Source organism: Sinohyriopsis cumingii, chromosome 1, assembly GCF_028554795.1.
Source record: "Sinohyriopsis cumingii isolate HCF-2022 chromosome 1, ASM2855479v2, whole genome shotgun sequence".
NCBI classification, from domain to species: Eukaryota; Metazoa; Mollusca; class Bivalvia; order Unionida; family Unionidae; genus Sinohyriopsis; species Sinohyriopsis cumingii.
In genome coordinates, this window is record NC_142961.1 from 25,999,757 (window position 1) to 26,025,581 (window position 25,825).

The 25,825-nt window shown below is 36.0% G+C and overlaps 1 protein-coding gene across 1 annotated transcript in view; it reads right to left on the reverse strand.

Moving 5' to 3' along the window:
* Positions 1–25,825, reverse strand: part of LOC149806572 (A disintegrin and metalloproteinase with thrombospondin motifs 6-like) — a 59,410-nt gene that overhangs the window by 9,611 nt on the left and 23,974 nt on the right. Inside the window, exons 12-20 of the mRNA XM_089951387.1 lie at positions 21,515–21,578; positions 20,387–20,489; positions 19,146–19,279; positions 17,170–17,293; positions 16,401–16,481; positions 14,313–14,476; positions 13,740–13,878; positions 5,526–5,655; positions 475–679 (exon numbers count right to left, since the gene is read on the reverse strand). Of these exons, the coding sequence (XP_089807513.1) occupies positions 475–679; positions 5,526–5,655; positions 13,740–13,878; positions 14,313–14,476; positions 16,401–16,481; positions 17,170–17,293; positions 19,146–19,279; positions 20,387–20,489; positions 21,515–21,578 (1,144 nt within the window). The remainder of the gene's footprint in view (positions 1–474; positions 680–5,525; positions 5,656–13,739; positions 13,879–14,312; positions 14,477–16,400; positions 16,482–17,169; positions 17,294–19,145; positions 19,280–20,386; positions 20,490–21,514; positions 21,579–25,825) is intronic.

Genomic DNA, 25,825 nt, shown 5'->3' on the forward strand with positions numbered 1-25,825 from the left:
GTAGCAATACGTCTGCCGTAACTAATAACCGTCCCCCGCCAAAAAAAGCTAGAGAAATAAATAAATTCATAAAATTTAAAAACCAGTCGGTGGCAATGATATGGCCATAATAGTCTTATCACGGAATAAATTTATTTTCTGTTAAAACTGTTTAGGGTATATTTTTGAAAGATTTTCTACAGACATAAAGTTCCTTCTTATATCAAAATTGCCTAAATATAATTTCAATATTCATCTATTAGCTATATTACAATAATTATACACATGTTTTCAAAATTTATTTAATACTTCTGGAAGTTTTTTTTAAAATCCAGTGGTATCTCTTTCAGATAATAGGCAGTGAAAGAGCATCTGAATGAAAGTTTCGTTATTATATACAGTGGTCATAAAAGCTAACAAGTGCTTCATCTGTTCGAGTATTAAAAATTTTGTCACTGAACTTCCAGACACACATTAGCAATCCTGAAGATTTACCTCAGACCAGTCTTCTGCCATCCACACAGGGGGACAATTGGCTTTTCTGCACGTCCTCTCTGAGCTTGGCCGACTTTCTGTGCACTCTGACTCATTTAAGATCACGTCCTCGTCTGGGTTAATCAACTGCTTACACACTACTGTACGCATTTTTGTGCCTCCACCACACGTTTGGCTACATTCAGTCCACTCACCGGTTTCCCATCTGGTTAAAAAGAGAGCATAAACACGTGGCAAGTTATGTAAACCTTGATCTGTATACAACGAATAAATCATAGAAGTAAGCAATATTTGTCACGTGACCGATATCGAACTAATAACAAATGCATGAGAAGTTGTTCAATTAATCTGGATCAGAAAGGTGTGTTCTAATTCGTTAGACGATTTTAAGAAAACATCATTTATTGATTTTTTTATTTGGGTGAAAGAGGCTATATTTTAAATCGGGTCTGCATGATATAAATTAAAACAGGATGCTTTCTATTGGTCTTTGAAACAAGTGGTTTTCGAAAAGTCAAGATTTGTCTGTTTTCAGTAAAAGCTGTAATAAATGGAAGTCAATCCTCAATATGTATGTATGTATGTATGTATGTATGTATGTATGTGCCAAGTGGTTTTTCAGAAGAATTGGATATCGTAACAGCGGTACAAACGTTGAAGATATTAGGAGCAGAATCTTTTCTGTAAAATGTTTTGGTAAAGTCGTTGCAACTACCCTATTTGATGGCGGATCCTCGATATTTGTCCAAACTTAAGAGGCTTCTGTCAAGGATGACATCCATCTTATCAAATTCTGACCTATTCAATAACGAGAGCCATATTTAAACGCTTCTTTTGTAGGATCTTTAAAGGTACCGACGCAAAAAAGTTTATTATAAAATCTGAACACAAATTGGTTGTTTTTGTTTAAAGAAATTGAAAATATCCAGTACAGACTGACGATACACGACGTACCACAGTCTCCCTTGGACTTAAAAGGCAGAGGCCGTAGTTAACATTGGAGTGTGTATCGCATTTTTACAGTTTGAATTCGGCTGTGATCAAGAAAGAAAGACCCTATCGTAATACTATTAATTGTTAGACATAGGAACTTACCCAACAAAGTGATAAATATATGAGACTTAATACTTTATTGACCACCTGTCAGTGTTCCTTGTCTCTGGAGAGAGAGAGTATTTAATAAATACACCATAAGACTGACCCTAAGTTATCTTCTTATCTCACCTTGTTTCGTACTATTAGGTAAGCAAGCTACATCTACTCTAGCAATCATAATTCATACGTAGTTTATTGTACCCACCTCTTAAATACAGACTGGTTTAGAATTTCAACTTTTAAAGCTAGTTTAGCTAAACACATCTGAAAATATTTAAATTGGAAGGCCTTTTGTCAAACGCCAAACTCATCAACACATGACTTACATATGTCTTGCTACATCCAGACCTATTATCGCTCTACCATCTGAGATGATAAAAGAAGTGATGAAAAAAGGCGAAACAAATGTAAAACACTGAATAATGGCAACATATTTAGACGACTGTTGAACATAGTTAATCTAATATACAGAACACTTATCGAGAAAACGCTGCTATTCTATGTCATGACCCCATTGTTCGAGCTATAATTAGATCTCATGCATGAAAAATTTGTAAACATATTTGCATAATAACTGATCTAAATTACGACTTGTGCATTATGAAGCAACTATACATGGAGAAAATGGGGCAATAACACGAGAAGGGAAATGTGTCGGAAACATGAAATATTTTTCTATTATAGCCACATACATTTTAAATTCCTTATATACACAGTTTGTTTTCCTTTGCTAACAGTGGAAACCAAGATGTATAGGCATAGTATATACTCGAGAAAATATAATATTTTGTTGATATAGCGACGAGAGTCCGGTCACCCTATGTTTATGTTATGCTTTGACAGCAAATAATTTACTACACAAGCATTCTGTCAAGCAAATGAATTTTAAACAAATAGCAAACTTGTACATTAAAGGACATTAAACTTCTTTTTACAGAGTACAGTCATTCCTACTGCAGAAAAATTAATAACGTCACACAAGCTGCTTTTTCAAACCACTTGCCCACCAGTATGCTATATTGGTACAAATTCAAACCACTTGCCCACAAGTATGCCATATTAGTACAAATTCAAACCACTTGCCCACCAGTATGCCATATTGATGCAAATTCAAACCACTCGCCCACCAGTATGCCATATTGGTAACAAATTCAAACCACTCGCCCACCAGTATGCCATAGTGGTACAAATTCAAACCACTCGCCCACCAGCATGCCATACTGGTACAAAAATTCAAACCACTTGCCCACCAGTATGCCATATTGGTACAAATTCAAATCACTTGCCCACCAGTATCATATATTGGTACCAAAAATACATGTCGATTGAGCTGAGGCAAGGAATTTGCTAGAGCACTGCACCCACTGAGGATATCGAGGATATCGAAAGTTAAGAGCAGCAGCTATGTTGAACACATTAAAAACCCTCGTAGCACCATCTTACGTCTTGGAAAGGCTGCACCACTAACCAAACGCCTGTTTACGACGATGTAGGAGAGGCAGCGGAACATAGCATATTAAATAAACCGTAATGTTGATTGGAAATAAATGAAGTAAAAATAGTCAGGAAGGCACAAATGTTGAGCAAGCACTGAACTTGTGTGCTTGGCACTGAATTGTGTAATTAATACAATGTGGGTCCTACTGCAATTTTGTAATTAATACATAATTAATACAATGTGGGTCCTACTGAATTGTGTAATTAATACAATGTGGGTCCTACTGAATTGTGTAATTAATACAATGTGGGTCCTACTGAATTGTGTAATTAATACAATGTGGGTCCTGCTTAATTGTGTAATTAATACAATATGGGTCCTACTGCTGTTTTGTAATTACTAGAGCTTTTATGAATATGGCTTTATTTACTCAACTGACCGACTTACTACATCACGTGCAATTTGTCTGATTCGTGATCTCATTAACGTCACTGCATGTTTTATTTCCTTCCATCGTTTGCATTATGTACGTGTATATAAGGTTTGTTCTTTCAGTAGAGTCACCTAACATGATGCGTGTCAGGATGGTGTCTCTGCCATGACAGTATTTAGTTTTCAGCTGCTGAGGTAATGTAATATTCATAGCAGTTCCTCTTTCTTTCCATCATCTGTGTCTTATAGAGCATTTTATTTTGTTCAACTTCGAATATTTCCTACATGTCTGTTATGTCAGTCACACATCAAAATACCATCCGATTTAATTATGTTCGTTTATTTGTTTACAGTAAGATTATATATCAACTGACATGGTGGTATGAATTATGAAGATTGTATATGGCAGACGATGAAAACTCGTTCCAGCTTCTTGGAATACAGTGCTAATTATTTTTTGTTATAAATAAATTCGATAGTCATTCTTAACGTATAACATTTTTGATGTTAAGGGTTGGCCTTTTCGTTTACATGCATATATTTTGTACAATGGTATTTGTACAATAAAGTACCAGAATATTATATTCCATGTCTTACACAGTTCAGTGGAATGTATGTAAGCTTATTCCTATGGGCGTTTGGTTTAAAAATATTTGTTGTGTAATAGTAGCTTTGTGTATGCTGTTCGGAAGCCATTGGTTAACGCAGGGGTCGGTAATCTAGTTTACACAGCGTTCCATTGTATCCGGATTAATTACAAAATGAACGAGAGCGTGCCACCAGTAAGAGAGTAACAATGTTAAAATCGAGATTTTTGGCTGCCCTTTGCGTGCCACATAAAACCTCTTGATATGCCACTTTATGGCACGAATGCCGTAGGTTGCCGATCCCTGTCACGTGATGACCTGCTCCAGCATTCATCTGCGCATAAGTGAGACTCCATCCGTGTTCTCGAGCAGATGGGAATGGTTGGGGTGCTTGAGTTCATTTCTCGATTTTCTGGCCTATTAAAGGTCAGTAAGGTATTTTCATGCCTGTTATGTGAACAGAATAATTTCATATCTCATGGGAACATAATAATCTTATACTTGTTGCATGCAGAAAATAGTTTCATCTTGCTGGATATGCAACATATGGTCTTTCTTTTGTTAGAATACATACATTCATCAGTAGCATGTGAACAGATACAATCATCAATAGTATCTATAAAAAAAATTTCAATACGTAATTGTGTTGTTAGATGTCAAACATTGTTTTTAATAAACTAGATCGATATTCATTTTCTTAATTACCGTTTTGCAGATAATTTGAGACTTTTTATAATGGTCCATCGTCTTAATTACCTATCCATTTCATGCTCGGTCCATCCATGTGATAAGGAATCGAATTATTGTGCTGGTAGATATTTGCCCATAATATCCTCCAAAACACCAGATGCAAGCTGCATTATTTATTAGAAAACTGAGCAGATAAATGTTGCATCTCAAATACGGTAAACACTAGAGATGTGTCAGCAATGGAATGGCCAGAAAGAAATATCTTCTGCTGCATCTTTGGGCTCAGTGGATAAAGATGTGGGTTTGATTAACACCCCAAGATCACCCAGCATCAGCTACAGTGTTGTGTCCATGCGCAAAGCACATTACTTGCCTGAACATGAAATAACCTTCGACGTGTTGTGGTGCCGCAATGCAGCGACTAGACAAACTCAAGCCAATTCTTTGCAATTTCAAATGAAATGCAGAGTTCGAAGATGAAAAATCATACAGTTCCTATGAAGATGAAAGCAAAATTTAAATGTAAAGCAAAAATGAAATGTCATTATGAATTAAACTATGTTCGACACCATACGAGTATGCAACGCAAATGTAAAAATACAATGTAAACATTTACAAAATACGAGTGGATCTTTACTTATGAATAGTACTAAGTCTTACAGCCTTCAAAATTGCGACACTTACATTCTACTGAGATTACCACCACCCTCTCCCCTTACAAAACAAAAAAAAATCATCTGACTTTGTTAAAATAAAAAAATGAAGGCGAAGACTTTATATCCATGATATTCCAAATAATGTCTCAATACCTTGGGGGGCACGGCTGCTCATTACAATGTCTGAAATGGTGACTGGGTTTGGGCTGAGGAAAGCAATATCCGTCATCTGATACTATCTTCGTCACCTTGTTCATGCACATAGCAGTTGAAGTGCTCATGCCTGGAAGTAAATTGGCAGATGGCTACAAAAAACCAGTTTACTCAGTGATAAAAACATGAACATTATTTTACGTGGTTATCTCCACATTGATATAGCTTTTTAAAATATATGCCTGGTCCTCATCATCAACACGTAATGTCGACAATCATCGAAAGCAAGTTTATCTTCAGTGCTGCATTTTATTTGTATCCTATCCAATAATCGGAAGTCATTTGGGAGGGAGTTCAAGGAGACATCATTTGAGAGGGCATTCAAGGTTACAATTTGTTTTATTCATCAAGCTTCTTATTTTATGCATTTATTGTATTTTCCCTAACGATACCAGTTAAGGACAAATATGACGGTGTAAATTTCACCATCTCTTCCATAGTAACAAATAAGTCACAAATTAATTCAATCCTAGTCATAAATGCACCATATTCCCCATATGAAAACCTTGTTGAAGTTTTCTTTTTATAGCCTAATTTCTAAGCTGTCTTGAGGTCTACGGCATAACATTATCTAAAACCAAACATCAAGGAATATGATGATGCCGTATTATTATTATTATTATTATTATTATTAGTTGCTATAAACTGAATTTAGTGTGTTAGACACGTTGACATTGTGAAAACTTTAATCAAGGTCGTTAAACAGGTAAACTGGTCGATTAATATCTACAAGAAATCTCAAGTGCAAAAAGGTATAATGAGTTATTCGAGTGACGTACGGTGTAATAAAGCATCAAAAGAGGCAGTCGAGTGGGGTATGGTGTAATAAAGGATCAGCGGAGTTAGTCGAGTGAGGTAAGTGTAATAAAAGATCAACGGAGTTAGCTGAGTGACGGTAATGTGTAATAAAGGATCAACAGAGTTAGTCGAGTGAGGTCAGGTGTATTTAAGCATCAAATGAGTTTTTCGAGTGACCTACGGTGTAGTAAAGGATCAATGGAATTAATCGAGTGAGGTACTGTGTAATGAAAGATCAACGGAATTAGTCGAGTGATGTACAGTGCAGCCTGCAGATGTATACATGGTAGAAAATAAGTATAATTTGACCAAATGTTTAAATATACATACATGTAGTTAAATAGGATGCCAACAAAAGATTTCCCACACTACAAATGCAAATCCTGAAACAACTTTCACCTCGGTAAGCAGGTTGAACGAAGGCATCCGGAACAATTCATTTTATGGACTCTAGGAATGCTAGTTTTCCAGCACTGTCAGGAATGGTTGTTTACCTGTACCCTCAGGAATGTTAGTTTACCAGCACTGCCATGAATGATAGCTTATCAGCATTGTCAGGAGTTGTTGTTTACCTGCACTGTCAGGAATGGTAGTTTACCAACACTGTCAGGAACTGTAGTTTACCAGCACTTAGGAATGGTTGTTTACCAGCAGTGTTAGGACTCGTAGTCGACCAGCACTGTGAGGAATGTTAGTTTAACAGCCCTGTCAGGAATGGTAGTTTGCCATCACTATCATAAATTGTAGTTTACCATCACTGTCAGAAATTGTAGTTTATCAGCACTGTCAGAAATGTTAGTTTACCAGCACTGTTAGGAATAGTAGTTTATCAGCACCGTCAGGAATGGTAGTTTACCATCACTATCATAAATTGTAGTTTACCATCACTGTCAGAAATTGTAGCTTATCAGCACTGTCAGGAATGTTAGTTTACCAGCACTGTTAGGAATAGTAGTTTGCCATCACTATCATAAATTGTAGTTTACCATCACTGTCAGAAATTGTAGCTTATCAGCACTGTCAGGAATGTTAGTTTAACAGCCCTGTCAGGAATGGTAGTTTGCCATCACTATCATAAATTGTAGTTTACCATCACTGTCAGAAATTGTAGCTTATCAGCACTGTCAGGGATGTTAGTTTACCAGCACTGTTAGGAATAGTAGTTTATCAGCACCGTCAGGAATGGTAGTTTACCATCACTGTCAGGAATTGCAGTTTACCAGCACTGTGAGGAATGTTAGTTTACCAGCACTGTCAGGAGTGGTAGTTTACCTGCACTGTTAGGAATTGTAGTTTACCAGTACTGTCAGGAATAACAGTTTACCAGCACTTAGGAATACGAGACATTTGCCACCATCGTCTCAAAATCTCCTAAGAGTACAACCCCACCACCACCACCACCTCCAAGGAATAGGACGCCACCGAAAACAAGTACGCCTATTCACGCTACCTGATGTCAACAGGTAATACCAGAGCAGGTTTTAGAAGACATTAGACTGCAATCACCAGGCTGCAATCACCACAACAACCGAGTATAACCCTGCCGGATAAAACATTCCACATTGCCACTGGGAAAGGGTCAGCAGAGGGGACAGTAGCAGCACACGAGGACAGCGACCGGGCATTGTTGTTGTTTAGTTTAATTATAGTGACGTGCGCACAATTGTGCATGTGCCACTTTTTTCTGACTGCACCGCAGTCTGCTAGTTGTTCCTAGGGAAGGGGATGGTGCCACCTCCCCCAGGCTTTTATGGATTAAAGGAACCCTGATAGTTTGGCCTCAATCTGTGGGTCCATAAAGGTCCCTTACAGTTGAATGGTTGGCTGTCATTAGTGGGAAGGAGAGCTCGGGAACGGTCCTGCTTTACATCGCTGGTTTCTTGTTGCATTTGCCTGGTGTTTCTTGCGATTTTTTTTTTCGATTTTTTTTTTCTTCTTCAAAATGTTCTAAAAGGGGGGGGATGTTCTATGCTGTTTATAGAGGTTCTTAGTAGAAATCATGTATGAAGAGAGATTTTCAAGGTTATTATGGTATTACTAGTCGAGGTGTTATGGGTGTGTTTCCTACGTTATGTTATTTATAAGTTTTTAGATATTACCTCTTTAAGTTATTTATTAATTAATGGTTTTCGAGATCAAATGTTATTTATACTTTATTTAGCAAGAGACCGGAGTCCTAGCCGATTGCACGGTTCGTTAAGGACATCTAGGACCGGAATCCTAGTTGATTACTCGGTTCGTTAAGGACGTCTAGGACATCCGATTTTGCGGTTTCCTTAGTTTTTTATAGGTGCTTTGTAAGTGAATTATTTATGACCGGGCATTAAAAGGCTGAATGCACTGGGACTTCAAATGGCACCTGCAGACCTCATGTTATCTAATGATTTTATTAAATCAACTGCTTTAGTAGCCTGGAGGTCACTAAAGGACAAAAAACTCACATCACAGCAATAACATGCCGGGAAACGCATCCCTCGAAAACGATTCAACACTGCATACTCAAAACACCCGATGTCAACACTGCTAGACACCGCAGAATTCCTTGGCGACTTCCATGGGTACGAGGCATTCCCACCAAGAAAGCGGAAAGAAACTCGGACGGTGGAGGAAATTTGCGAGGAAGACGAAAGCCGTGGCACATTCCCGCCTGGGGAAAAATAACAGCCCTTTTTAGGGCTTCCAAATTGCCTCTTATTTTAGGGAACCATTTTGGCTTGGTTTCCCACTTCGATAAAACCACATTACTGATATGATCTTTTCGATCCCCTGCATCAAAATTAAAACTATTTTACCTAATGGTCACTCAACCCTTTATATGTAGCTAAGACATTTAGCAAACTGAAATTGTTAGGGCGACTATTATGTACACTTTGTACTAGTATTATTGGAATTGATAGGAGATAGGAAAATTACTAGACTTGTTTGGATTTGACTCAATTGCACAGGTGGATTACAAATTATTAATTATGTTGTTAGGGTCCATTAAAAAAAGATAACTGGACTAAAATTTGATTAAATACGGGCTGGTGTTCAGAGACGTTCTTGCGGATAGCATTCTTGCCGGACCACTTTCCTCCCTTCCAATACCGGACATTTGTACACAAAAGCGGAGATGTGAACGATTTTCACCCGCTAACAAATAGGTGTGCCGAGGTGACGTCATAGTCGCCAACCAATCGCGACTGGCGTTACATACTGCATTGGTTGACACCCCACTGGTTGGTAAACCAGAATTTCTTTTGAAACATAAATGCGTGGGTCCAGTCCTACTCATGAAAGCACTCCATTCAGACCGTTAGGGTCTAACTTGGACTCATGGCTGAGGCCAATTAACAGTGTACTTTGTGCATATAAATGCCTGGGGGATGAGGCTCTAATTCCTTCCCCCAGGATACATTATCAGGCTGTTGTGCAGTCATAAACCCATGGTATATTTACAACAGTACGAAAACCACGTTAATCCAAACAACTAACTTAGGAATGGTAGTTTACCAGCACTATCAGGAATGGTAGTATACCAACACTGTTAGGAATGACAGTTTATCAGCACTGTCAGGAATGGTAGTTTACCATCACTGTCAGGACATGTAGCTTACCAGCACTGTGAGGAATAGTAGCTTACCAGCACCGTCAAGAATTGCAGTTAATCACCACTGATAGGAATGGTAGCTGACCAGCACTGTGAGGAATGTTAGTTTAACAGCCCTGTCAGGAATGGTAGTTTACCATCACTATCAGAAATTGTAGTTTACCATCGCTGTCAGAAATTTTAGTTTATCAGCACTGTCAGGAATGTTAGTTTACCATCATTGTCAAGAATGGTAGTTTACCTGCACTGTTAGGAATTGTAGCTTACCAGGATTGTCAGGAATAGTAGTTTACCAGCACTTAGGAATTGTTGTTACACACACTATCAGGAATAGTAGTTTACCAACACTGCTAGGAATGGAAGTTTACCAGCACTGTCAGGAATAGTAGTTTACCATCATTGTCAGGAATTGTAGTTTCCGCACAGTCAGAAACGTTAGTTTACCAGCACTGTTAGGAATATTAGCTTACCATCACTGTCAGGACTTTTAGTTTACCAGCACTGTGAGGAATGGTAGTTTACCAGCACTATCAGGAATTGTAGTTTACCACCACTGCTATGAATTATAGTTTAATAGCACTGTCAGGAATTGTGGTTTACCAGCACTGTTAGGGATTGTGGTTTACCAGCACTGTCAGGAATAGTAGTTTACCAGCACTTAGGAATTATAGTTTACCAGCACTATCAGGAATGGTAGTTTACCAACACTGTTTGGATTGTCACTTTACCAGTACTGTCAGGAATGGTAGTTTAACACCACTGTCAGGAAGTCTGGCTAGTTTGGAGAATACCAGACATGAAAAAAAAGAAAATTCACAAACTGGAACTAAAGGGTGTTGTAACGAAAATTTGTCGACGATTGACGGTCAAATATGACATAACAACTTATGAAATTCTACCAAGCTTGATTAAAGGTATGATACACAGGATGGACACGAAATTCTATCAAACTTCATTAAAGGTAAGTAACACAGGCTGGACACAAAATTCTATCAAACATTCATTAAAGGTAAGATACACAAGATGTACCCGAAATTAGAGCACCTAACAGGTGAGATAAACTATTTAACAAATTTAAGTAAAACAAAACCAAACTCTGGGGAAAAACCCGAAAACGTTAATTGGAAAACATACCGCTAATTACTTCCCATAATTCTGTCACAGTATGAGGTCTATACATTAGAAAGTAAATAGACAGAGGAAAAGGATTACAAACAAGCAAAAGTTAAAGCAAATGTCAATGTATTTCCAGAAACACTCCAAAACAGAATTTTAAACAAAGCAACCAGAAAAGAAAAAGAAGAAGAAGAAAAAACGAAAATGAAAACAATAACAGATGTTTACGGTCATTAGCCATTAAGTTTACATTATGTGGTCGTTGTCCCAAAAGTCTAATTGATATCTTCTTGATATTATCTTCAGGGAATATTCTGTTGGATATTATCTGGTAAATATTATTCTGAATATATAATGTCTTACATATTATCTGTTAGGTATTATCTACTAGATATTATCTGTTGGGTATTATCTGCTAGATACTATCTGTTAGGTATTATCTACTAGATATTATCTGTTGGGTATTATCTACTAGATACTATCTGTTGGGTATTATCTACTAGATATTATCTGTTGGGTATTATCTACTAGATACTATCTGTTGGGTATTATCTACTAGATATTATCTGTTGGATATTATCTACTAGATATTATCAATTTCATAATACTTTGTGGATATGTTTCCATATATTTTACAGCATATTATCTGCAGGATTTTATCATCTCTATATTTATATGCTGGAGATTATTTGTTTTATTTGCTAGATATTATCTGTCGGGTAGTATCTTTTCGACATTATTTGTTTTGTATTTTTTCCTGGATGATGTCTTTCAAATAATATCTGTTGGATCTTATCATCTGGTTGTTATGTGCTTGATATCATCTTGTGGTCTTCTGAATATTATCTGTCGGACATCATATGCCACATACGACGGCCATTATATGCCATATATTATCTGTCAGCCATTATATGCCAAATATTATCTGTCAGCCATTATATGCCACATATCATCTGTCAGCCATTATATCCACATATTATCCGTCGGACATCATACACCACATATTATCCGTCGAATATTGTCTTCTGGATATTATATGTTTGATAGTTCCGTCTGGATTTCTTGGTCTGTCAAACGCAATAGCTGAAATAGCAGAAATGGCCCAATAAAGTGAGCCAGTGCAGGATATATATCATAGAGAAGGACTGTTTAAAAAATAGTTATCGTGGCAAATGGGTGTGTTGGGAAAAATATTAATGTCGGTGAGACGTGTTTCTTAATCTTTAAAAGACGATATGTGAAATAACTGAAATAGCAGAATAGGTGAACTAGTACTTTTTGTGAAGATGTATGATCAGATTCGTGTTATGGTGGCCCGTGCTTTTCTCCACAAAAGACTTTTTATTTTTATCTTTCGTGGAGAGGGTGGAATTTCCATTCATGCGTAAAGTTTTAATAGCCAAAAGAAGGTGACAGGGACATATATCCATGTAATTACTCTTGTAGCATAGAATTTTCTTCTCATTCATCAAACATCCTTTTTCACATAATATTTCTATTTTGGCATGGGAAAAACAATTTATGATACATACAAATGCACAATGTTAACTATTCAATTTAAACTAACAAACAAGGCACAGATTATGTTCAGTTTTTGGGATGTCGTTATCATAGCAAACTTTCATTGTGTTGCCTTGATGAAGACATTCTTGGAGTTTGTCTTCATAATAGACTGATGCATTCATTACAGTTGCCACTTACCGTGATTTGAAACTTAATCGGAAGTGAGATTATTATTTCAAGCTTTAAGCAGACTCTGATGTGTAAGAGATATTGGCATTTTGAAATTACGTCACGAAGGTCGTCACACTGATTATGCAAACATATAAGAACGTCAAGAAGAAATCTCAGGTAGAGTAGTTTGTGAATTTTTTCACAAGAATGAAGTAGGAAATATCCTTCAGTCGCGAAGATAGTACAGAAATGTGTCGATTGGGTCAATTGAATGAACCAACGTGCAACCTGCATATGTACTGCATGGTAAAACGATATAATATTCAAACGATCTTTAAAAAAATCAATGTCATTAAACAAACTTTGAGTTGTAAAAAGCAGTAAATGAAAGTCAGAAAAGTGTCCTTGTACTAGACACTCTCAAAACAAGCGCCTGGACAAAACGGATGAACCACTTAACTGATAGGCATAAGGTAGTTCCCAGCCTTTGACAATGGGGAAATTGTTTGAGGTGCTTTTCAGTTTGGTGACTTTCTCCAAGAATGATTGGATACCAACACGAAAACTTTTATGTATGACGATCCGACTTAAATATCAAGAATAAACACGCATTTTACAAACTCTCTTCTTTATATGTCAAGTACTGGGAAAAAGAACGAACTTATCACATTGGGAACACTCAGTTTTGAATATTTACTCCTTTCCATTGTTTATAAACGCTACTTTTTATCAAGTCTAAATTAATCAAGCAGTAGTGCAATCGAGGTGAAAACCAACCTCGAATAATAGTCTGTGGTCGCCACTTTCATGCATTCAAGCATTCTAACTACATCCCACAGTTCAGGTAAAAACTTGTGACATATGTTTGAATGGGTTATTTGATAGCAGTACATGACGCATAATGTGTAGTTAGCAAACGGTTGAAGTTTACAGTTTATATTTAGCGAAATGTACTAGTAACTGTGTGTACTACTAACCTTTTCCACAAGAACGCGAACACTCGGCCCAAGCTGAATGCGTCCAAATATACCTAGATACATCATGAAGACTGGAACTGCTGTTATGTGGAACGTTATACTCATATTCTATCCCAGTTCTATCCTCTTGCAACAGTAACTGCTCGAAACAAAAAATGTGACATACAAATGTTTGGTTCACTGAACTGTGCAAAACTCAAATCTAGAACAGATAAATAGTCAATCACGTTTATGTCAGACACATAAATCATCGTCTATTTAAAATTAGGGTGGATAAGGAAACATATTGTGATGAACTTAATATACAGAGATGACTAATGAAAAGAATTGAAACTACGTAAGACAGATGAAACGCTTTGATGAATAAAAAGGTCACAAATTATATCAACAAAAAGAATAAAATGGCATAAGAAGCGACGATCACGATGATAACGTTAAAACAAACACAACTGCAACGAGAGAGCTTGAAAACAGATGTAAACAAGGGTAAAATTGTATTTGAAAAATACGACACAATTTTCATCAACTTTGCAAACGCTCAAGTACGTGATCCTCAAATGGGACTGGCCTTACCATAACAACTAGATCCTCGTCTGTAGGTCCTATAGCTTTAATAATCTCTGGTTCGTCTTGGATTCGTTGGTAATGGAATACTGTCCCTGCAACCGGGAATTTTCGAGGCCAATCTATTGTCCAATCACCGTTGATGTAGTAGGGACCATTTATGCTTTTCAATGCTAAGCAAGAAAACAATCAATGAAAATTGTACTTCCCTTGTAATCAAGTGTTACAATAAATAACGGGAAGGTTTGGAAATGTGCATATCAAAAGCAAACACGTGAAGCAGTCTCAAAGCTAGGATTCAGAGTTAAGAACCTACTGCATGTATTGCATATAAATACATTATTAAATGAGAAGACTCTTGTAAAGAACAAATTCTGTTAGAAAGAGTAATATTTCAGCTGGTGGTCGATCATCAAATAGCTTCTTAATCGAGCTCACATAAAAAATCGTCAAACTAGGTGGAGGTCAATGCACTTGACAAGAATGTGTTCAACAGTTATTAGACACTTCCATGCTATAAACTCTGAGGCTTGGGCTGGTTACTTATGTGTGGTCCAAAGCGGGTTAGATATGTGTGGTGTAAAAGCGGGTTACTAATGTGTAGTCCATAAGTGGGCGAAATAATATCACCTCATATGCACTAGATGACGAATGCCACTTTCTAGTGCCGATTTTGGTATTGCTGAAGCATGTTTACTGAGTTTGCATTACATATATTTTGCGAACTATGTATAACATGCCGATTTATATATTTGAAGTAACAGCGTGAAATCTTCTATTCAGTTGACTGCTGGGTAGCTTTGGCTGCTTTATCTGCACTTTTATTATACTTAATCACTCTGCGCCATATTCACTGATGAAGCGACTCTGCGATTTGGCGATTTACTATCCAATTTTGGATATTATCCATACGCCTATCGACTATGAGGTCACATCTGTATGTTAAGAGCAACAAATTAGTTCCAAACGTAGCCCCATTTCTTTGTTAATTTTCATGATTGCTTCAGACAGTCTAATATATCTCTTGGAAGTAATTTTAAACCAAGCACAATACTTTTTTTTTAAAAAATGTGTGTTAATATGTGTTTTTGTAAAGTGTAAAATTGTCGATACTTATTGGAGCAATTCCGTTGTCAAAATCTTCATTTCCATGGGTGCGTAGTTTTGAATGCTGTAAAGTTCTTTAATTTCGGAGGTAAGGAAATCTTGGTTGTAGTTCGCAATCCTATAATGCCTAAATAGAAGTGATCGGTTTTCAAAAACAATTGTGAAATTTGACACTTAATCGGAACGTGACTAGGCAACTAACAATGCAGAATACCTTTATCCAAATTTTATGAGCAAATCATATTTCTGCAACACCGGAGATCAGAACGGATTGTCAAATGTAAGGTTTAGCAAGGGTCTCTGAATAGAATTTTGTTTTAAAGAAGTTTCAGAGACTTGAAAATGGCTGATATTTCTACGTTAAAAATGGAGGATTTTATCCGGTATGGGATGGTGCCGTGGAGTGTTCCAATGGCAGCTCCAACCTTGTTTCTATCTTTCAAACCGTTTGCATTACAGGGACACATGTCCATGGTAGGAGGCTCTGATTTCATTAATTTACTCATTAAAACGAGATGATTGGAAGAATACATTTTAAATGTCAAACATACATCAATGGGGGACGGGTAATTTTAATAATGAAGTTGGAAATTAGGAAACAAAATTCTCCAGCATTGGCAAGATTTAGTTTTGCTGCTTTTATCTGAAATGGAGTTTAGTTTCAGATTGTCAAAGGGTTGGTATTTTGAGCTAAAGACGATATATGCGGAACAAGATGAATTAGATTATAGTTTGATAGTAAACTGAAAAGTCAATATTGTTCGTCTGAGATCAAGTGATGATTTATTTGCCTCAATATATATAGGCTTTTTACAAGAAAGAGAAATTGATACCTAATATATGCTACTACAAAACACGTTTATATCATTACTTTATCGTTATACATTTTTTAATGCAGTTTGTGTGAAGTATGCGTACCTAAGTAGTTTGTAGACTTGTGTAAAATATGCGTACCTAAGTAGTTTGTAGACTTATGTGAAGTATGCGTACCTAAGTAGTTTGTAGACTTGTAAGCCTCCTTCACCTGTATATGCATCGCTCCCTTTGGTATCTTCAGAACCTCCTGGTAAGCTAGAAGAAAAATTGGGTTTTCTTGTTGGATTTTTTGTTTTTGTTTTCTGCAAATGTCGATGTAAGGCTTTATATTTCCATCTATTGTATATATTTTAACCCATTTCAGCATTGCAGGTTTCCTCAGAAATGTGTTGTTAGAAAACTAATCTAAATGTAATCCTTGATATTCTTGGTTTATTGACAAATTAGTGTGGTAAAATGATGTTTAAACCGTTATACATTCACTCCTTTAAAACGTAACGTTTGCTTTTCTTTTCATAGTCTCCAACGAATCCTGCGTAGCACACTTTGTTTTAATGTGGGTTACATACATGTCAGTAGTTAATTGTGCCCCCAAGTGCCAATCATAACTACTGACGTCCATCTTATTCGTCTCATTTTCCTGTATTTTGTAATAAAAATAGAAAACTTGTACAATATACATAAGTATCAATAATAGGCTTCTTTTGCCTGTTGTTACCTCATTGTGTGAATTAACACTTTTCAGAAGCTTTAGGTTTCATTATTTCTGCAAAGAAACTGAAATCGCGAAGCTCCCGTTACATGTGTTAAGTTCATTATATTTTAGGGAAACCTCCATATTACGAATATGCCGAATATTGATTTAAAGAAGAAACAAATAAAAACGTAACACTAAGATAGTATGGTTTGCTATAAAGCAAGAAAAGAAATGCCCAGGTCATACCTCCCTTGGCTAACGACTTTTCTATCAATCCAGCTATTTTGTGGCAAGCGGTACTATTACCATTACACACACGACACTTGTCTTCGACGGCTGCAGATCCCAGAACGTTATCACAGCCCACATCCTACATAAAACAAATGAAGATATCGATATCATAGATATAAGTAAAATTGACCTTAAGGGCACTGGATGCTGTTGGTCAGGTCTACAAAATCCAACTAAATATGAACTGGAAACAGTTCGTAAGTGCACAGAGCACGTCTGATATTATCACGACTCTATGGTCTTAAACTACGTAACAGAAAAAAGCGAAAATCAATGAATTTTGTAAAATTCAACAAACAATTTATTTCCCAAAATATACAAAGTGAAAATTTAAAAATAATTTACAGTATTGTGAATTAAATGCTAAATAGTACTAAAAATTCTATCACATGTCCAAATGTATAAAGTTCCAATTGAATTCCAGTGGTATTCCAAATAGGGTCCATTATGGAATGTGTTGATGTGCCTGTAGTATCGAATGTGCTAATGCGTCAATGTTCTGGAATGTGGTGATGTGTTGTCAGTCATTTCATGTATCTCAATAACATAATCAAAAATCTTTTTGTCTAAATTCACTATAAATCCAAATTAATGTTCGAGTCCAGAACATTACTGTATGAACACTTTGTAATTCCAGTAAATAATAATTTGAATAAATAAATCCATCCAAATAAAAAACAGAACAACATGATTGTTTCTGCTTCAGATGTTTATGCAAGAATGAGAAATTTTTAGATTATATATCTCTCTACTTGACCTAGGTCACAATTACCATTCTCTGGAAATACTCTGTCACTTGCTGAAACTTTCAGATCTAAAAGATTCTAAGGTCAGAATCAAGACTGTTTTAATGCAAATTACAGTAGACATAATTATATTAATAAAGATTTGTTTATTTAATCCACAATCACAGAGACAACAAAATAAATGTCACTGGACAGGTACACTATGAACTTGATTTTGGACATGATTAAGTACAAAATACAAATATACATAACATAGTCACTAAGAAAAGTCAACAAATAATACAAATTAGTTAGACATAATAATATCAAGAAGTTGTATGATAATATTAGTCCCAGATTTATATAAAAAAATAAATTTAGTGGCATCTTTTCCTTGAAAATATTTCTCATAACTCCGTTTAAGGTTTTAATTTTAAGATTTGCTTTAGAGATGGAATCACAGTCAACTTTTTAATAATATAATCATGCCATTTGTTAAATAAAGATAAAGATATGTGGGGAGGTTAAAAAGTTTGTATCAAACGCTGAAACTCTTTTGCATTTCCCTATTAGTTCGTCAATTGAATTTGAACAAATTGCACGCATTGGAGTGAGGATTATAAATTCAAAACAAAGCATCAAAAGATGAAGACAATGTCTTGTACGCATGGAAATTCTTTGTACGTTTGTTACAGATTAATTTAATACGTAATTAGCAGGAAACGTCAAATACATTTCGGCATCCATTTATTTGCACGCAAACTATTTAGCTATGAATCAAGAAAAATTTCAATAGAAAATTAATAAAATCGAAGTATTTTTACACACTCTTACTGGGCAAATGTGTGATCAAAGTTTAGAGCTGAAAAGACGAAAGGCAATACACAGTCGGACTACATAATCGAGATGTAGCTTGTGAAGGTTTACATTATGAATATAACAAGAGAAGGACAGTATAATGTAAATACCGATTCAATAGCCAATTTATTTAGAGAGGGATATGTCGATAAACGTTTACGAGAAAGACAAATGTAAATAAAACTAAAGATAATAAACCCACATGCCCTAATGTATAAACTCTACAGGCTGCAGTTCGAATTCAAGTTTACAGATTTGTAGTTATAGTACTTTAGAAATGTATGCTTGATCAAAGAAATGTTTGAAGCGTTATTTTTGATAATGACACCGTTAAGCCTTTCTTCTTACATGACACTCCCCGTTGATACACATGTCCCGTTTGTCGGAATAACACGATGTACCATCTATGACTTTGCTTGCTCTCTCAGTATAAAAGTTGTATCCCTTCGCCATACAGTTCAGTGCACAAGGTTTATCCTGTACTGAATGAAACATTATTATTATTATTATTATTATTATTATTATTATTATCATTATTATTAATTTTCCGCAATGGAATATGCCAGCATATAGATTTGGAAAACTTCAAAGTTCGGATATTTTCATGTGATTCTGTTTGGTATTGCATAAATGTGAATCTACCATTATTTGAACATTACTGTCTTTAGTCTTCCTTTCAACTTTTTTTTTATCACGACAAAGGCATAGTTTTCATGACGACAAGGGCATAGTCTTTATAACGATAAGGGCACAGTTTTCATCACGACAAGGGCATAGTTTTCATCACGACAAGGGCATAGTTTTCATCACGATAAGGGCATAGTTTTCATCACGACAAGGGCACAGTGTTTATCATGACAAGGGCATAATTTTCATCACGATAAGTGCATATTTTTCATCACGATAAGGGCATAGTTTTAATCACGATAAGGGCATAGTTGTCATCACGACAAGGACATATTTTTCATCACGATAAGGGCATAGTTTTCATCACGACAAGGGAATAGTTTTAATCACGACAAGGGCGTCGTTTTCATCACGATAAGGGCATAGTTTTCATCACGACAGGGGCAAGTTTTCGTCACGACAAGGGCATAGTTTTCATCCCGACAGGGGCATAGTTTTCATCAATTGGTAAGCCGCATTCGGTTGTCAAAGAGACATCAGAATACCAGAAAATACCAAGATTCATAGACTTATAATGATAGATACCCTAACGCTAATATAGCATAGACAATTGGATTCTCAATCAGGGTTTATGATCCCACTTGTAAATAACACTTTTTGAGTGAAAAAAGTAAACTATTTAGATGTGAGAAACGTCTATCTTTAATTTTGTAGCATTTAGTCCATACAAATGTTCTTTGTCAGCAGGGCAATGCTATCTCTCTACCTACGACACACTTTACTGTATTTTCAGTGATAAGTCTTAATTTTTTGTACAAATGTTTATTGAAACATTTCTGTAGAAATGAGGATGGGCGGTGTTTATAACAAATAGGTGAAATATTAATTTATGTTTATTTTGATATTGGAAATATTTTACTGTAGAAACTTCGCGCCAGTGCAGCTTTGCAATGAGACTTTACCTCCGTTGTATGGAACCCACTCGAAGTATCTTCCCCTGAAAGGTACGTCATTGAATCTCGCACACTGCAGTGCTCTAAAATCCAAAGACCCTTTAGGACATGGCTGAAAAATATAAATTGGTATTACTTGAGAATATGACTTTTACCTTTTAAGCACAAAACAATGTGCAATGTTAACCTTTAAAATAAAAAATCCAACAATATATTTAGTGATTGTTGTATATCTTAGCTGAAACATTGTGCATCCTAATGGAAACATAAACATGCTCCAAGACTTTCTATATTTATTTCTTCAATCCAGTTTCAAATAGAGCGCTTGCTCTAATGGAGATTGATTTTACCATCCACTGACATCTCAGAGTGAGAAGATTTAAAATTTAAATCACAATACAGAGACAAAGAATTCACGACGTAATCCATATTTCCAGAGACGGGAGTGATATTTGCATTCATTTACATACACTCACACTGCATTCAAATGACGGACTGCTTATAAATCTAACTACGATGATTTACTGGTCTGTTAAAGGACACTCAATCCTCATTTCTTCACAACTGAATGCCAACATGAAGATGCATTATTATCTCTCTCGATTTATTGTACTTCATGATGTTCAGGTATATTTTAATCATCTGCAGTATATAAAAAAAAAATCAGTGAAATTGCTAAACATGTTATATCATATGAACGCTAATCACGTGTATGTCAATTTCCTTCCTGTTTCTCAATATGATGGATGAGTCAGATATATTTTGTTTGATGTAAAAGGACATTAGGATTATCGAATTGATCGACACGTTTGAAAAGACTTTATAACCTGTAAAACATGATGATTTTGTGCGGGTGAATTATATAGGCCCGGCCTTAGGATGTGCGGGGCCCAAGACAGCATGCGGGGCCCCAAGACAACAAGCGATGAGCCGGGCCCCTAACAAAAATGTTGCATTGCGGAGTTGATTTCCTGAAAGAGCGGGGCCCAAGGCGGTGGCCTCGTTTGCCTTGCCCTAGGGCCGATCTTGGAATTATATGTACAAACGCTCATATTTGAAAAATTTCGTTATCTTTGTCACATGTTTTAATGCTAATTTGTACATACCAGAATGACCTACAAACTCAGTTCTATTTACCTCCATGTTGCAGGATCTGTAGCGTTTTCTGTCGCCAGCACAGTACCTTCCCCCATTGAATGGTCTGCGATGGAAAGATTATATTTTCATTTTATTGAAATAAAACCCACAGATCTAGAAATACATATTTGTTTAACACTGATTTATGGAGCATAAAATATACTCCACAGTATATATAGGTCCATCAATTTATCTTCTCGTAATGTTACTGTAAAGGATATAAAAAGAAGGCATAAATGATAATGGGTTGTGACCGATGGCTCAGGTACTGATGAGGTGGTGTGGTGGGGATGAAGGGGACCTAGGTTAAGTGTGTACATGTAATTAAAGCATAGGTATTTCCTATACGGAGCTTCGAAAGTAGTTATAGTTCCTTGTTGTCTTTTTCCGTACTGACATTTACTATATATTTCATAATGAGGTATTGAAATGTATTAATGGGAAAAAATTGGTATAGCCACGTTGGCGAAACCAATGTTATCGCCACAGTGGCGATATCTCTTGGAGTTACTTTCTTTACCCATTTAAGAAATATATCTGTTCTTTTGTATGTCATTGTAACTTGTATTTCCATATTTAGGCGTATTTCATTTTTCTTCTTCTGCTAAACAGATCTTAAAAGCTGACAAGGCTGGTGCATACATTTATGTAATAAATAAGGAGGTACAACTTCGTTATAACAAAATGCCAGAAAAGAACAACAGAAAAAGGTAGGTTTCCAGTATTAGCTTTTAAATAATTAAACAAAATACTTTTCTGCAAGAATCGTGCAAAACGTCGATGGCTGAAGATTGAAGAGCTTACCATCAAACCGGTATCTGACGTCGATCAAAGTGCCTTAGTCCCGAAAGAAATCAGTAAGCATGCAGAAAACATGACTGTGTATATGTTTGAGCCAACACGCAGTCTTGTTTGACTCCAGTGGTGACTGGTAATGGTTCTAGTGAGAATGCCATCATAGAATTGTTTAGCCATTATTAAGAATTTTTCCTGGCAATTAAATGTAGTTATCATCTTCCATAGGTCCTCTTTATTCACCGTGTCAGATGCTTTTGTCAGGTCGATGAATGTCGTGTACAGGTTGCAGTTCTATTCCTGGAATTTCGCCATGAGTTGACGAGTTATAATACACAGTACCTGTGGTCCACAGTCCCTTCCTAAAACACCTTTGACTCTCAGGCAGGAGCCCTTAATCGATATGATGTATAGGATGATTCTGCCGAATCTGCAGGCTAATAACAGCAAGAAGATGGTTCTCGCAAAATCTGCTGTTGCCCTTTCACTTATACTCCTTGGGTATTGTTCTTTGAGTTCGAGTCCAAATTAACTTGAACAGTTCATTCAATTTTAGTTATGTGGAAACCTCCGACTTTGTAAACCTCAGCTTTCATAGCATATGTCTTGTGTGCCTTGCTATGTAACAGTAGATCAATCAATTGCTTTCTCGGTCTCAGTTAGCGTTGGAGGATCAGTAAATAAAATGTTGATATCAACTTGAGGCAGTCGATCATTTGTCTCCTCAGTGAAAAATGACTGATGATTTTGGATAATGTTGAAGTGCTCGGCCCATCTTTGTAGCATCTTTTCTTTGTGGGTGATCAGTGTAAGGTTCTTTAGCAAACGGTCGTGTTCAGTGCATTTTTTTTATTGATTAACACTTGCAAAGCACATTTTGTTGGGTATTTTAGTTGGGATCACAGCATTTCTTGATGTCCCAGTTTTGATCACATACATGTATAATGGAGGTAATACAGTCTTGACACATTGTAAGGTGTGTCCATCCTGCTGGAGAGAGAGAGAGAGAGAGAGAGAGAGAGAGAGAGAGAGAGAGAGAAAGAGAGGAGGAGGAGGAGGAACTGAAGATGAAAAAAATGAAGAAAAAAAACTAAATTTGGAATACAAGTTTGAATAACATACCTAAAAGAAGATATATTTTCTAAATAGTAAAAGAAAGTAGTTTCAAAAGTGATATCGCCACAGTGGCGTTAAAATTTTTCTTCCACAAATATTGTCACGGAATTGTATAAATCCTTTCATTTATTAAATACGTGTATTTGGGTTGCAGTGTGTGTGTGTGTGTGTGTGTGTGTGTGTACAACGATACCTGAGGGTGATTTATGTATATTCTACAAAGATTTCTAAATACTGAGTTCGGTTCATCTTATGTCACAAGTGCGAAGTGCTTTCCATGGGAGGAACCGAATACTTCCAGCGCACAGATGATGTATTGCGGAATCGTCTGTGCATGAATACCTTACCGTATGTGAAAATCTTTACATTTTAGAACGTCTTGTCAGTGAGCGGTCTACTATAGTGATGCAATGAATTACTAGTACTTCTAACGAAGTACTTCTAACTTCTAAAGAAGAACAGCCAAAACAAAACCCAACAAAACAACACATTGTATCGGAACAGACTTGGAATGAACAATGACTCTGATTCAGGATAATGGAAAATGGAAATTCGAAAGGAAATGGACAAACAAAGAAACGTACACGGACTCTGATCCAGAATAATGAAAAGTAGAAATTCTAAAGGAATGTACTTCTAAGGAAATGAACACACCATAATTGGAATGAACATGGACTTTGACTCAGGATGCAATGAACAAGGACTGTGACTTAGAATAACGATTTCAGATACGGGATTTTACTAAAAACGTTACTTAATACTTCTTGTGAAGTATAAAGAAAGTTCTAAAGAAATGGAGCCAGTTTCATGACTTTGGAATTGAAAACTTTGTTCAGTACTTCTTCTGAAGTACACCCCGCAAAACACAGATTATGTAACGGAGTCACGCCATGAAGACAAAGAGAAACCCAGGAAAACAATGGTGGTTAAAAGGGCAGGAGCCAGATGGATAGAAAAAGGAACTAGAGAAAAGAAGAATCATTTGGATGAAGACTTTGGTGAATCAATTTCAAAATTGTCCCAGGTTCAACTTTTTGAGTTTGATCATTAATGTGAAACTGATTTAAATTACTTCAAGCTGCAAAAAAAAAAACATTGATTAATAACTCAAAATTTCAATTTACTAACTCAAACTACTTGGTTTTGTTTTAAAATTGCTTAGAAAAATAGCTCTCCCTCCTAAATGATTGTTTCTTTCGTCATACGATTCAAAACTACGAATTGACAGTGTATAACGAATTAACGGTGTTTTCCATCACGTTCTCGTGATCGAAGATCTCGATCCTTTATTTCGCACCAAGGTGCAATAAGAAAACTAAACACAATTGGTTGCTAGGTATAACTTTCAGTTTGCCGAAGCAATGCTTGCTAACTATTTACAATGTTTTTTTCTTTAATTTTGGATTTTATTTAAATTGATTAAGGGAATAATTCTCCCTTCAAACTTATTGTAGCTCTGTATAACTTTCAATTTGCCGAAGCAACACTTACCAATTATTCCCAATCTTTTTAGATACAACAACTCAAACAAAATGTATTTTACTATTAAATAGCATAAAGGAATAACTATCCCTTCTAATGTATTGGCATTTTAATATATAACCATATACCAAGAATTGATTTTGTTACTATATAAACTATAACTACATACCAACAGTGTTTTCCACGTCCGCGTGATGGACAATTTAAATCCACTTTTTGCGCCAAGGTGCAATAAAGTAACAGAACACAATTTGATCACAATATGCTAGGCGTATAGACCAACCAAAAAGCAATTAACAAAATACAATACATGCACTCACTAAACAAAAACACAAAACACCTAGACACCTTATTCTTTTTCAACAGTAAATACTGTATTTTCTGCTCTTATCTCATACATTCAAAATGTATTACAACACAAATAGATGTAGATAAGGAAAACAACTGTAATAGATTTGATCTAAGTAGAGCTGTCCTTACAGATAAAGGGAACACTTGCAACAAAGTACTCACAATTGCATAACACAATGACAAAAAATACTTTGGCAGAGTTACTCTTAATATACAAAACTATTGGGACCAAAAGGAATGGAATCCAACCCTTGGACTTAATAGTCCTTGCGCGAGGTAGTACAATCCTAAGTTCATAGCAAAGGAGGTTAGTATCCAGACCCACTGCAAGCCCAGGCAAAGGGAAGGAAACATAATGCCTAGCTTTTTTGGGACAATTTGAACTCTATGATTTGATTAACAGAACATAGAGAAACCCTGACAAAATTACACTTATTTTACACAAATTTTATTATTATTTTAAACACAAAAACACAGAATGGGTGTATAGAGAAACCCACACAAAAACACAACTACTTCAGAACACTAGGGTGTCACCTTAAAGGTCAAACCAGCTAACATGCTGGG